General features: G+C 51.7%; 1 protein-coding gene across 1 annotated transcript in view; it reads right to left on the bottom strand.

Moving 5' to 3' along the window:
* ANTXR2 (ANTXR cell adhesion molecule 2) overlaps positions 1–8,326 on the bottom strand; it is a 79,587-nt gene extending 71,261 nt beyond the window's left edge. The window contains exons 1-2 of the mRNA XM_054172627.1: positions 8,255–8,326; positions 5,520–5,591 (exon numbers count right to left, since the gene is read on the bottom strand). Coding sequence (XP_054028602.1) covers positions 5,520–5,584 — 65 coding nt within the window. The 5' untranslated portion in view covers positions 5,585–5,591; positions 8,255–8,326. The remainder of the gene's footprint in view (positions 1–5,519; positions 5,592–8,254) is intronic.
* Between the last annotated feature and the right edge of the window lie 4,983 nt (positions 8,327–13,309).

Raw genomic sequence — 13,309 nt, 5'->3', positions numbered from 1 at the left:
GTGGCAACAAATGTTTTAGATCTAAACAACTCAAAAGGCCTCAGTGAGTCAAAGAGATAGGATCAGGTGAGATGTTTCAGACAGTACAGATACTGCAAAGCCTCAGCACTAAACAGGCCAGAGGAAAATGAAGGTGTTTAACAGAGTAGGACAGAAGTGCAGTAATTAAAATCTTCCTTAAAAAATAACTATCAAGAGGCAAAGGCAGCTTTACAAGACACCTCTTGTATCTGAGGGACTGGCATAAAGGACATCTTGTGTAATTATGGGCTGCCACTGCCCTTCTGTGTGACCTCTGACAAGCCATCACACTTACACAAGTCACAGTTCACTTACATTTACCAGGAGGACAAGACTGTGCCATGATTTCTCATGGGCCATTCCATAAATCCACCCCTGAGGGCAAGATGCTCTCTTAACTGTGCCCAGACTGGAGGCAGCACAACAGGAATTCTTTCCCCACCAGGAGCAGGGGAAAAGGCTGAACAGATTTTACTAATGGCAACAATTCACAAGTTCTTAATTCTTATGCAAGCAAAGCTTCAGTGCAGCCCATGGAGAGTTGTGCTAGGAAAGGACAAGTGAAAATTAAGCAGGGACAACATTTGGGCCAGAATATACAAAACATTGTTCACAAGCATAGGTGACAGGGAGGAAACCAGCAGGGGCGAGAAGAGGGAGGGAAAATACATTGCAGGGTGCGTGAAAGCTTTACTTAGGGCAAAGAAAATGAGAAAGAATGCATATGCCACTCTGCCTGAGTGCCACCCACTAGTCAGTTGTTCCACTGATGAGCCTCCTCTATGTTTAGAAGCTCTGTTCCAAAGTACAATCCATAGCTGTAACGAGCTCCCAATCACAGGAGCAGCTGATACAACTGGGGAAGAGGCAGGGAGATCTGTGGCACTGAATATATGGAAGAGAACCAGTTAGGTAAGGTAATACAGGCTGCTGGATCCAAATATTTTACAGTCAGCATCTATAGAAATAACTTGAAACTGACTATGTATGAAGGCAGATTCCAAAGCACACACTCAGTGCTTGCCAGGAATGAGTGGCAGCACATCACAGGCGTTGGAGCTCTGCTGCCAAGAAACAAGCAGCCACTCAGGCCCCGGGTTGCTGAACAGATTTCACTTTGCAAAAATAGCTTTTGTACAATCACCTCAGTTTTATTTATCTGAAAGGTCTTGTGACCTGGTCACACACAAATCTCTGGTGTTTCCAGGCCTCTGCCTACAAGGGCTCCCAGGAAAATCTTTGGCAGCATGGGGGTTTTTTAGCTGCATTTAATCAGCCACCATTTCTTTCCCTCAGGGCACATCTGTACTAGACAGGCCTGGCCAGATGTGAAGCAGCTCCACACATGCTCCAAGCTGGTCAAGTACAAGGGAGTCCTGGTCTGAATGTCACAAAGCCACTGTGGACACAGGATTCCAGGCCCCAGTAAATGAGCCCCACCAGACAGCAGAAAAGGTTAGTCCCATCACACTAAAAGCTTGCAGGCAGATAGTTTGGAGGGTGGGCACAGGAGCTCCTGTCTGCCTGAACCATTGTGTCAGCAGGCAGGCAACCGGCCATAGCACACTGAAGCCCTCATTGCTGTTCCTCAGTGCTCTCAAAACTCTCCTTTATCTAGTTTCTGCCACAAAAATGCAGAGAAGGTCTGGTCTTACAACTCATCTGGACTGCAATAAGAAAGCCATGACCTCAGCCTGAGTGCCTGGACACCACTGCAGCACAGCCCAGTGACAGCAGTAAAGGCTGCAGGGCCATTGGCTTCATGATTTGAGTCAGGCAAGGGAAGGAGCTGGAAAAAGCAAAATGAAATCAGCAAGCTGCAGCCTGTTTGGGCTGAAGTGGTACAAACTCTTCCCCAGCATGTGCACTGAATCACATCTCTGCTTTTCAGAAAAGGCACACCTCATCTGTAACAGCCACTGTGTCTGTTCCTTCTTCTAAGACTTCTATTTCAGAGCACTCTTCCAGCAGCAGCCAGCAAACACCACCACAGTGACAAGGTCTCTGCCACTTTGCTCTGTGGGTTCTTGTGTTAGTCCATGAAGAGGGGCCGCAGGAGTAATTCCAGCCCAGCTGAATCAGGGGAGCTCACACCTCTGGGGAGCAGGACCTTTGATAGCTCAGCTGGAGAGGACTGTTTGCTGTGAGGGAGGCTGTGCCAACTCCACTGTCAGCCAGACAGGGCTATCTGCAAATACTGCTCCCGGCACAGGCCAAAGTCTGCACTGAGCTGGTGCTGCACCTCCAGTGCCTCCCCAAGGCAGGGCACTGCAGAATTCAACTGAGAACTGAAACCAGACCATTTAGTAAAGAGGGATTAGAAAGCAGCCCAGCTTTGTAAGTGACTGAAGAAATCACTTTAACAGAAATTACAATGCAGTCACCTCTCCTCACCTGAGCATACTTCAAGTCCAGATCTACATTCAGCTCTACAAGGAATTGTTTTCCCTTCTGAGTCTGTATCACACCAAGGCAGCTAACCCCAGCTCACAGCACAGGCTCCTCTGCATAAATTCTGCTGCTCCAAGCTGCAAGCTTTTATTTAGGCAACTCAACAGGTACTGTTTTCAACACTGTTTAGGATTAGTGCTGGAATCTTGGATCACTTATCATTTTCAGCAGAGGAACTACAATTCCCAAAGAGCATGAGTTTGGTGTCAGGGACGGGCCACGTGACTGCTTGGTGGCCTACCTCATCTCCAGCAAAGGCAAACAAAACCCCTGCCTTGGTTTCACTGCTAAGAAGGAAGTAGAGAAACAGCAAAACAATCTCAAGAGTGAAATGCAGCTGGGGGGAAGTGCTCCTTAACAAGAGGAGGGATGGTGCATCCCTGACAAACAGAGCTGTCCTACTGGTGAAAGCACACCCTGCACATCAGCTTCCTCCAGTGCACCATGTGGAGGAGGTTCCTGTCTTCCACACCTCTGGAGCACCACAGAGAGCTCAATACCACTATGTTGATTCTGCTTCAAACTTCAGGCCTCCTGCATAGGATCCACAAGTGGCTGACTTTGATGCACTTTATACACTCAGCAAAACAAGCTCTGCAGATGGCTCTGTTTTGGAGCTCCTTGAACCAAGGCACAGGGTCAGCTCACAAGGCTCAGAGGGCCTAACTGCCTTGCTAGACTATGTGGCGGTGCAGCAGAGGACTAAGCTCATGCTCCACCAGACTGGACAAGCACAGTAAGGCACAGTTGGCCATGTACCCCAGGCACTCAAGTGTCCTATTTTTCCCACCTTCAGTAAGAGAGTCTTCAGCTCCAACAGGAGTTTCACCCAAGCAGAGTCAGCTCAAATCTCACCACTTGGTGTACAGTTTCCAAAGAAATTTCCCCGGGGAAATATGCCTCTTTAACATGGGATAGGACCACTGGGAGAAGTCCTTTCCATCTGGATGTTGGTTTTTATTCTATGTATTTATGACAGCTGTGTGAGCACTGTGGCCAACAGCAACTTCTGTCATTAGAGTCATTCACACAGCCCTGTTCCCAGTCACAGAGTATCTGGTAGGCTGGGTCTGGGGCACTGTGCTGTGGGTTTCTTCATATCCACAGCTCTGTTATGCAGTAAAAAAGCAGCAGGACCTTTGCGCAATCAGAAGCCTAAGGCTTTCAAAACTAAAAAGATTTCTCCACTTGAACTAACTGCTGGAATGAATTGTGGTTTCCTGATGTTTGTGAATAAGCTAGGGGAAAAACATCCCTGCAAGTTCAAAGTACACATAAAAAACCCAAGGCCATGATATCCCATAACACACACATACACCCATCCCCAAAACTGTAAGTTAGACTTCCTAAGCCATTTTCCTCTGCCAATTCCTTTAATATTTAAAAGGACAGCTGTTCCAACTCTTACCTACATACATATGCTCACAGTTACTAATGTCTCTTTCTTCATTCTCCCTATAATTTCTCCTAAACAATTAGGGTAGCATTTTCCTTCCCCTGCCACACTCACAGAAGCACCAGCAAACCTTGCACTAAAGTCAAGTCCCACAATGGAACTTATTCAGACTCAAGAACATGCTTCTGAGAAAAGCAGAGTTCTTTCCATGGCTTACACACAGGCACTTGTGTTTCCATGGCAGGGTTCCAGAGCTCTGCCCAAGCATTCCAAATGCCTGTGTGCTATCAGAACTGGCTCTCCATACTTGATAAGGAATAGGCCACTGACAGGGACTAAGAGCCTACTGAAAACAAGAGAAAGGACCTTATTGACTTCAGTAGTCCTCAGAACAGGCTTAAGTGTCCTCTCCTGACCTCTCTCAAGCCATCTGGAAAATGGCTTACAACCCTGTGTCTCCCTGCATAGAGCAGCTCAGTGTCCAAGCCTGGATGGGGGGAAGTGAAAATGCGGCCTTCTCAAGCCAGACCACGTTTGAAATGCTAAAGCAGGAAGGGTTAGAATGGGGCCGCCAGGCGCCCTGTTTCTAGGCTGTCAGCACACACAGCCTGAAGCATTTGTCTGCTGCCCATGGCAGGTCTCCTCAGCCAGTCTTGTGCTTCCTATTAGTTATTTTTAAAACCAAAACAACCCAACCCCCCAGAAGGTGTAGACACTGCCTATGGCAGACCATATTTTGTACTGACTCTGCTAAAGGCAGAAAGGAAGGACTGCCTTGACTCCACCCTGCACTATTCATTAAAACAGCTTCTAAATGGTTTATCCACATGACCAAAACCCAGCAAGTTGGGCAGTGTGGATGGCTTCTGGAGACAAGGGAGAGGAGCTCATGCTGGTTTTGACTGAAGGGACACTGAAGGACTCCGACTACAGTGCAGCTGTGCTCTGCTGAAGGCACTGGTTCCGCGACATCATTTTGCAGCCCCACTGATTTCAGTAGCTAATTCTGCAATCTCCTCTACCTGTTTTTCTCCTCCTATTTGCCTTCACCTATCCTTTAGAAATCAGAGGGCAGCCTTGAATTCCATTGCCTCTGAAAACACCGAGGGAAAGAAAGAGTTCAGGCGCATCCATCGAGCACCACAGTGCCAGGATACTTTGCACCTTTCCAGCAGCACCAACCCCACTGCCAAAACCAGACTCTGAAGCTGTGAATTTAAAATGCAAAACAAAATACCCACCTCGTATGAGATTAAGAATCTCCAATTTACCACTATATGCTTTACCTAGACAGGAAAAAACACTGAAGACATCTAGAGATGCTGCTTTGCTCAAGTAAAAGCAAGACTCATTTCTGCTGCTGTGCCAAGGAAGATGCAGAGTCACGCAGAGATGAAAACATGACCTGTAGCTGTTCTGCAAAGCAGTGGCAGAGTTCACAGCAAGAATTTCTTTCCCACCACACTGCTCCTTCATTTTTCACCAGGCTATGCACTGATATGCTCACAAAATTAAATCCAGCCCCGCACAGAGGCTTTGTGGCTGGCTTAGGGTATCAGTTATTGTTCAGTATCTGCTGCTCTTCCTCTGATTGAATGAGAGCCTTCAGAGGGAGGAGGGAGAGGGAGAATTAAAAAAGCAGTGCACTAACCTGTCTCCAGTTAATGGCATAATGATGTGTGCCTGGGTGGAAAACACAATAAAGGATAATCTCATCTTCGGGCTTTTAAAAAAGGGAAGAGGGAAAAAAAAGAGAAACATTTTAGACAAATGCAGAGCAATGTACACACACAGACACAGCACTGCAGTCACTCACTCGTGCTCCATCAGCACCACCCTTACCCTCCAGCTTCCCCTGCACTACGGAGAGACCAGCTAAAGCATTTCTGCCCATCTCCTCCTCACTATCCACAACCATTCTTTCCTGCCTGACTAGACTCCAGATCGAGGCTTGCTAAGCTGAAGAGTGAAGATCTCACACAACCCAAGTGAAGGGGAGCTTTGCAGGTGGTGATCCACTAATGGACAGACAGTAACACATCCTTTTACAACGTCATGGTCACTCTTGCCCTGGGGTATTAAACCCGGCCACATTCCCACGTCAGTTTCATGTCAATTTCAAAGTCAAACAGTGCCTGGGACCCCTAGCACCAGCCGGTAGCGTTCTTTCAGCGTCACTGCAGTTGTGACACTTAGGACCAACTTCCACAAAAGTTTCCAGGAAAAGCATCACTGCAAAAAGCAACATGCACGAACTAATTTCATTCAGTTTATTTTTTAAGAAGCCCACCTGTCTCTTCCAACAAGATCACCAGGAATTATAGCTATCAGTGGAAAATGTGATGCCCTGAAGAGAAACTTTTCTAAGGCAGGTTGTAGCAGCATCTCCCCTACCTGTTTCTGATTTCCATTGCTGACAGTTTCAATCAATTCAGTAGTTTTGTCACTCTGTCTATGTGTATCAGAGTTAATTAATGGGTTAATGTTGATAAAGACACAACACTTGTAAAGACGAATGACCACTCATTTTTAGTTCACTGATGTCAGTGATGCAACTTAAAATTATTGTCAGTACTGGGCAAGTCTTGGCACTGAACTGCAGAGAGCTGGGAGTTCAGAGCCAGTCTTGCAGTCTATCCATTAAGGCTTTGAATATAAATCTGAGAGGCACTGAATTAAATTGTAATCTAAACCATGGGATTATGAATCTTCTTAGTTGCCACAAGCAGTTGCTAAACAAAACCCAAGTACTTGCAGTCCCGGTCCCTGGTTAATTACGTCACTGCCTAGTCCATGGAAGGTGAGACTTCCCTATTCGAGAGGCAACTCAACAGTTCAGTTAACTGGCCTGTAGGACAACCGCAAGACCGTCCTCTTCCTAAGATAGCTCCTTTCTGTTCCACTCTCCCAGCCCTCGGACACCATGACGATGGAGGAGGACCACATGAAGGCACCTGTGAGACCTGACAGCCCTGCCAAGCACAGGCCCTTCAGAAACAAGACCAGTAGCATGCAGTAGCAGCACTGCAAACATGGTCATTACTAATGAGACAAACTGGAGAGCAACTGCACCATGAATTACTTCTTCAGGTGAGGACTGAAGGTAACCACTACCAGCTGGTTCTTTGCCTTCTTCCCACATCTTCTTTTCTCAATCAAGGAAGGGCAAGGTAATAATGCTTCCATGCCCAATTCTGAAAGTGTACTGAGGCCTGAAGGCAGGACAAAGCCTCACCAGCCCTGAGGCACTCTCTGCAGCCCCATCAGGGAAACACTGGGGGAGATGGTCCCGCAGGAGCCCAACCACTGCCATGCTTCAAGGGCTTTGTGTCACACAGGGACAGGTGCTCAGCAGGCAGACATCAAGCAAGGGGTGGGGCTGTCTTCCTCTGCACCATAACTGCTCCTGCTCTGCTGGGGAGGTCAGTACCACCACCTGCCAGCTCAGTAGCTGCACTTGGGATACTGCAGCCAGGGCACAGCAGGTGGCTGTACAAGATGATGAACTGAGAGATTACACTGAACGAGCACCACCTGCTCAGTGGGGGCGAATGTGGGGCTTCCCCACCCACCAAAAAGAAATGTTTGCTTTGGTAGCCTCAGGATCTTTTCAAAAGTTTGTGTCACCCACTTGGTTAACAGAGGATTTGCTTCTTACAAGATGAATGTAAACAATACTTAATTATGCAAGCCCAATTGTCTCCCTTTATTAGCAAGCCCAGATCATTATCACTGCCCACTGCACTCCATTTTCCTCAGTAAAAAAACTACCACAACATCCCACATCTGCATCTTTGGAGTGTTTCCTTGTGTTCTTAAAGCAAAATGCCGCACCACTCATCCTCAGCTGCTTGCACAGTTAGCCAGTATTTACAACAGCTGTTCCCGTGGCAGCAATCCTTGCCAGGGAATGCTGCTAGTCGGTTATAAAGTCTATTACATTTGTGTACATCCAACAGTACTCTGAACACGGCACAGACTGCCCCTACCTTTGAGCCTGACAAACACTCCCTCCCTCTGGATCTGCACCTTATATCTACACCTATGCAGATGCATGCAGATTGCCCCTCCGTACACAGATCTCCCAAAGCAGCCCCCCAGGAGCACTCGGTCAGGCACGTGGTGGCTCACAGCGGGGAAAAAAAAGTTGTAAAAAATCAACAAATTCTATCCAAGAGTAATTTTAGAAGCACTTAAACCCCGCCTCGTAGAACCTTCTTACCGAGCTCCAAACGTGAGGCAATTAATAACATTTCCAGCATTTTCCAGCAATGGGAGCACTCGAAGCCAAACTCTTAAGGTGCTTGTGAAGCACCCCTCCCGAGCTCGCACAAGCACCAGGGCTTTCCCCACGCACCCCAGCACAGCAGCGCTCACGGAACGCACCTCACGAATCTTTCTGTCAGCTGCGTTACAAAATCGAATATCTCACGCCAGTTCTGTGCCACGCTCCCGGACCTGGAAAGAAAACAAGCAGCAGATGAGTAGGCCTTCGCTCAGGCAGCCGGCAGGGAAGCGCGGCCGCTCCGGCGAGAAGTCAGACAACGCAGCCCTTGCCTCGCGGACGCTGTCCGGTTACCGCCGCCCGGGCTCACGCCTGGGATTTCGGTCACGACGCGGGGCCGAGGCGCGGCCAAACGCGCGCACGAGGCGGCACCCCAGCGGGGAAAAGCACACAAACAACCCAGCGGCGAGGCCCGCCGGCGGCTCTGCACCGCGGCCAAGCCCTCGCTCCTCCCGCAGCGGCGGGGCGCGCCGAGGGCGATCCGCACGGCCAAACTTCCCCGCGGAACCGGGCCCGGCCGCCGGGGGGGGAAGGGCGGCCGCCGCCGCTCGGGCTGCCCTGGAAATGCTCACCCGTGCGCTCCTGCTCGGGAAACGCAGCCTCGCCGAACCCCTCCTCACTGAGAGCCGCATCGCGGAGCCGCGCGGATCGAACCCGCGGGGTCACGGCCAGAGCCCCAAACTTTCTCCCGCGGAGGTTCCGCGGCGCGCGCCCGGCTCCCCTCGCACCGAGCGCGTGCATTCAGCGCGTAACGGTCGCGGCGCGCGCAGCTGCCTCCTCCGTCCCGCGCGTAACGGCCGCGGCGCGCGCGCGGCTGGAACAAAAGCCGCGGCCGGAGCACAGCGGCGGCGGTGTGCACGCGACGCCCCGGCCCGCCCTGCCCTTACTTGTCCAGCACGAAGTACATGTCGAAGGCGCCGTGGCACGACGGCCCCTCCGGGGCTGGGGCGGCGGCGGCGAGCGGCGGCAGCAGCAGCACCAGCAGCAGCAGCGCCGAGCCGTGCGGGGTGAAGCGGCCCCAGGGCACCGGCCCCGCCATGGAGCCTCGGGGCGGCGGGAGGCGGCGATGAGGGTACGCGGGGGCCCGGCGCTGCTGTCCTGCCGCTCAGCGGGCGCGGGCGGTGCTAAGTGGCCGCCCCTCTCCCGCCGCCGCGGTTCGCCCGGCCCGGCCCGGCCCTCCTCGCCCGTCAGCGGCGGTGCCTGAGGCGGGGGCCGGGGCCGGGCGGGCTCGGCGCGCCCCTCTGCGACTGTGTAGCGCGGACCGCCTCCCTCGCCGCCCGGCTCCGCCGGCTGCTCGCCGCCCCGGCAATGGCGACCCCGCGGCGTCCCCCCGCCCCGCTCCCCCGCAGGCGCCTCCCAAGCGGGCGGCGGCCTCGGCGGCGGCCCGTCATGACCCGGGGTTCGCGTCCCCGGCGGCCGGGCCCGGCGGGAGCTTCTGCCGTCCCCGCTCTCGGCGACGAGGCAGGGGCGGCTGCTCTCGGTATGATCCGGTGCCCTCCGGGGTGCGGAGGGTCGCCGCGCCGGCCCGCGGGGCAGCGGCTCCCTGGCTGGGTGAAGCCCATCCGTGGAACCGCCACCGGGCAGCAGAACCGGCCCCTGTGCTGCCGGGGCGCAGCCTGGGTTGGGCAAAGTTTAAAAGCCGTTAAGAGCTGACCGGGCTGATCGCGGCGCGCCAGGAACAACAAAGAAAACGCCGGAGCACAACACAACCGGGGGCTCTCCGTGCTGCGAGAGGGCACGCAGATGGCCTTCGCCTTCCTCCGAGCCTCTTCCTCCCTGGGATGTGACACTCAACCTGCCCACAAGTCAGTGGGAGACTTCACCGGCAGCCCTCTGGGATCTCTTTTCATTATTATTGTTTTATTTGTATGTTTCAATAAATGTTGGGGTTCTTTGCCGGGATGCTGAATGTCGAACGTTTGTCTCCATCAGCAGCCTCCTGAAAGCTGCTGCAGTTCGTGTTGCAGCCCTGCGTGTGAGCCGTTTTCTCTGGGCTAGAAAGCATCCACCAGAGCTTCCAACTGTTGCTGTAGGTAACCACCACCATGTCCTGATTTACAATGCACTCTGCAACACTAAATATAGAGCAGACATTTGGTTTGAAGCATAAGCTGGATCCTTCACAGTGAACATGAGGTGCTGCAGAAAGCGTCACTTTATGCTGCAAGAATATTTCAGATTTTTCCATCTGGGGCTTCAGATTTTCACAGGAAGTTCAGACATGCTTAATAATCTTAAAATATTATCTGAGGGCTATAAAGACACACGAGTGTTCTGTGAGGAAAAAAGGTAGTCGTGTGACAAGCTGCATAAACCAAAACTGTAAGTTAAAAACAAATGTCCAGCCTCTACTTCTTTGTTTCCTTGGTGGAGTTTTCTCCCTGAGCACTGAAGAGGACCTGAAATAAACCACTTTTTTTTTCTCTTTTTCACTCTCTGTGTGCCCTCTTTCTTAGCAGTCTTGCTTTCATTTAGGGTGGACCACACTCGCCACCGCAGTCTTGCTTTCATTTAGGGTGGACCACACTCGCCACCGCCATGCATAGGAGCTCAAGACATGGACTTCTGAGCACCAGAGACCCTAGGAGACTTTAGCTTAGGGCCAGACTTGGGATTCTCCCAATAATGTGTTATGCTGTGTCTTACTAGACAAAAAATGAGCTGGAGCCCCCCAGAGCCTTCCTCCCAGCACAGCATCAGCCACGGGAGCAGTGAGTCGATAAGGTTGTCCAACTGTGGAGAGATAAAATGCAGCTCAGAGGTGCCCTGTGCCTTAAACAAACATTGTGTCCTTCAGGATCTGACAGCTCTGGCTTGTGAGGGAAGTGGTTAGAGAGCAAATTATTCACCAGGGCAAAAATCCCCCCAGAGACACCCCATCAGGTGCCCGGTGACTGGCTTGTGAGTCACTGTGGGTTTGTCACTGGCAGTGAGCTGGCATGGCCTTGGGAACGCTTCCTGGGGCTGTATGGAGTATTTACCTGGAGTCCTTCCACTTGTCCCCAAGGTGCTCTTTTTGTTTCCTCATGGTAACTCCTCTTTTGGATTGACCATCTTACTGACATTTCCCTCTCAACAGTCCCCACCCTGCTCTCCAGCACTCTGATGAGAGCTTCTCATGCTGCTGACACAGCACAGAGGTAGGGGTGCTTCAGGAACCCCCCTTGCCAGCCATTGCCCTGGCATTGAAGGGCACAGCCTGTGCACAGGAGCAGAGGTGAGAGGGGGGCAATGATCCTCGCAGATCTGCACCATTCCTGTGTGGATTTCCTGGCAGCACAGCAAGTGCCCTTCCCACCAAACCACAGGGCCCTGTCCTTCAGCAGCAGGCAGCCCTCTGTGCTGCCAGATGGAACCAGGTGCATCTGCAGTCCACAGGAGCTGCTGAGGAAAGGTTTAAGGGAGAAACACATCACTTGTACATTCTTCTAGCAGGAGCTGGGGTGCTGGGGAAGCACAGCTTACTGCCAGCTTCCATCCCAGGAGCTCTGTTTTGCTGTGGGTGCAGGGGCTGGCATGCTGCTCGGGAGAGTCCAGGCAGCTTGAGAACCACTGAGAGGTGAGCAGAGCACACAGGGTAGGGGGCATGGTGTTCACTGTTCTCAGTGAGCCTCCATCTCTCAGTCAGCATCTTTCTTGTTCATGCATGATTAAATACAAGAAGAATCCTGCATCAGTCATGCCAGCGGTAAGCTGGCAAAGTTGCTATCTTTGACATCAATCTTCTCCTTGTCACTTCTAACAGGCAGGTTTCCCTTGCTAAGCTGCTTGTTGTAATGACAGGACTCCACGAAGAACTATTGAGTGTTGTCAAACCGGCCCACAACACAGTCCCACCACTACCAGATCAAACCAACTATTTGTGCTTTGCTTGCTGCAGGCTTCTGAACAGCCCTGGCTACACCGTATCTGCACATCTCAGTGACTGGAAGTTTCATCTGCACCAATGGTGCAGAACTGTTTTTTAACTGAGGTAGTGACCTAACAAGGATTATGTGGCCATGTCCTGCTCCAAAAAGGATCTTGAGCCTCCTTCCCCTGCAAGAGAAGCTGGGAAAGTCATAGTCAAAGGCAGCCTGCTGGAGATCTTTCCTTTCAACCCATGTCCTGCCATCCTGGGATGGTTTCTTGTGGGCACAATGCTCTGACCTGACACATCCATGTCAGAATGCCTTCTCCATGCTGCTCTGACTGCAGAGCCAAGCCTCAGGATGGTGCAAGCTGGAAATTTCACAAAAGTCCATGGACCAACAGTGATTTATGTCAGCCAGAGATCTGGCTCATGAAGTTCTTAATGTCTTTGAGCTAGCAAGGCTAAAGGGTAAGTGAGTGGCATTTTACAGTCCCTGTGGATGCACAAAACATGGAAGATTAAGGACCCAGCAGCCTGTGCCTTGCCCAAGCTGCAGACAAAGTGAGGGCTGTCAGGCCATCAGGTCTCAGGAGCAGGGGGTGCAGCATGGCCTCTTGCTGCAGAGGTGTGGGGAGCAGCAGAGCAGGCTTCTTGCAGGCTTCCAAACAAGCTGTGCCTGCACTTGCCAGCTGCACCCCAGCCCTGAGCCCCAGGAGCCCTGGCCTCACTGGGAGGACATGTGGGCTCATCCAGCTGCTGGAAACTGCTTCCAGTGCATGTGACCCACTGCACTTGGAACCAGCTACCCCTGCCAGCTGGGGACCTGTGGTAGCCAGGATTTGCTCTTTTCTTCTTTCCAAATGTGTGAATTTCTCATTCAGCCTCTGGTTTCTGCTGAAGGAGCAGATAAACTAGGCTTCTTTTACTGGAATGGTTGCATGAGCATGAGATATGCATGGAGGAGACACCCGCAGGTAGGCTGGTGACACGAGTTTGGCTTCATTCGCACAAGGACCCAGGGGCTTCCTTTCCCAGTTACCAAATTCATTAGATGATGCCTACCCCTTTCCCTGCCTCTTTCACCAATATCAGCAGCCAGTTTCTCCAGGAGGGAAATGGTGTCAAATGCTTTGCTGAAGTTCAGATAAACAACACCCACAGCCTTTCCTTCACCCACTGAGTGAAAGAAGGAGATCAGGTTGGTCAAGCAGGACCTGCCCTTCATGAACCCGTGCTGGCTGGGCTTGATCACCTGCTTGCCTGGCACATGCTGCACATTGGCACTTAAGATGATCTGCTCCGT

This window comes from Dryobates pubescens, chromosome 24 (assembly GCF_014839835.1).
Source record: "Dryobates pubescens isolate bDryPub1 chromosome 24, bDryPub1.pri, whole genome shotgun sequence".
NCBI classification, from domain to species: Eukaryota; Metazoa; Chordata; class Aves; order Piciformes; family Picidae; genus Dryobates; species Dryobates pubescens.
This window is presented reverse-complemented; position numbering and strand designations above follow the sequence as displayed.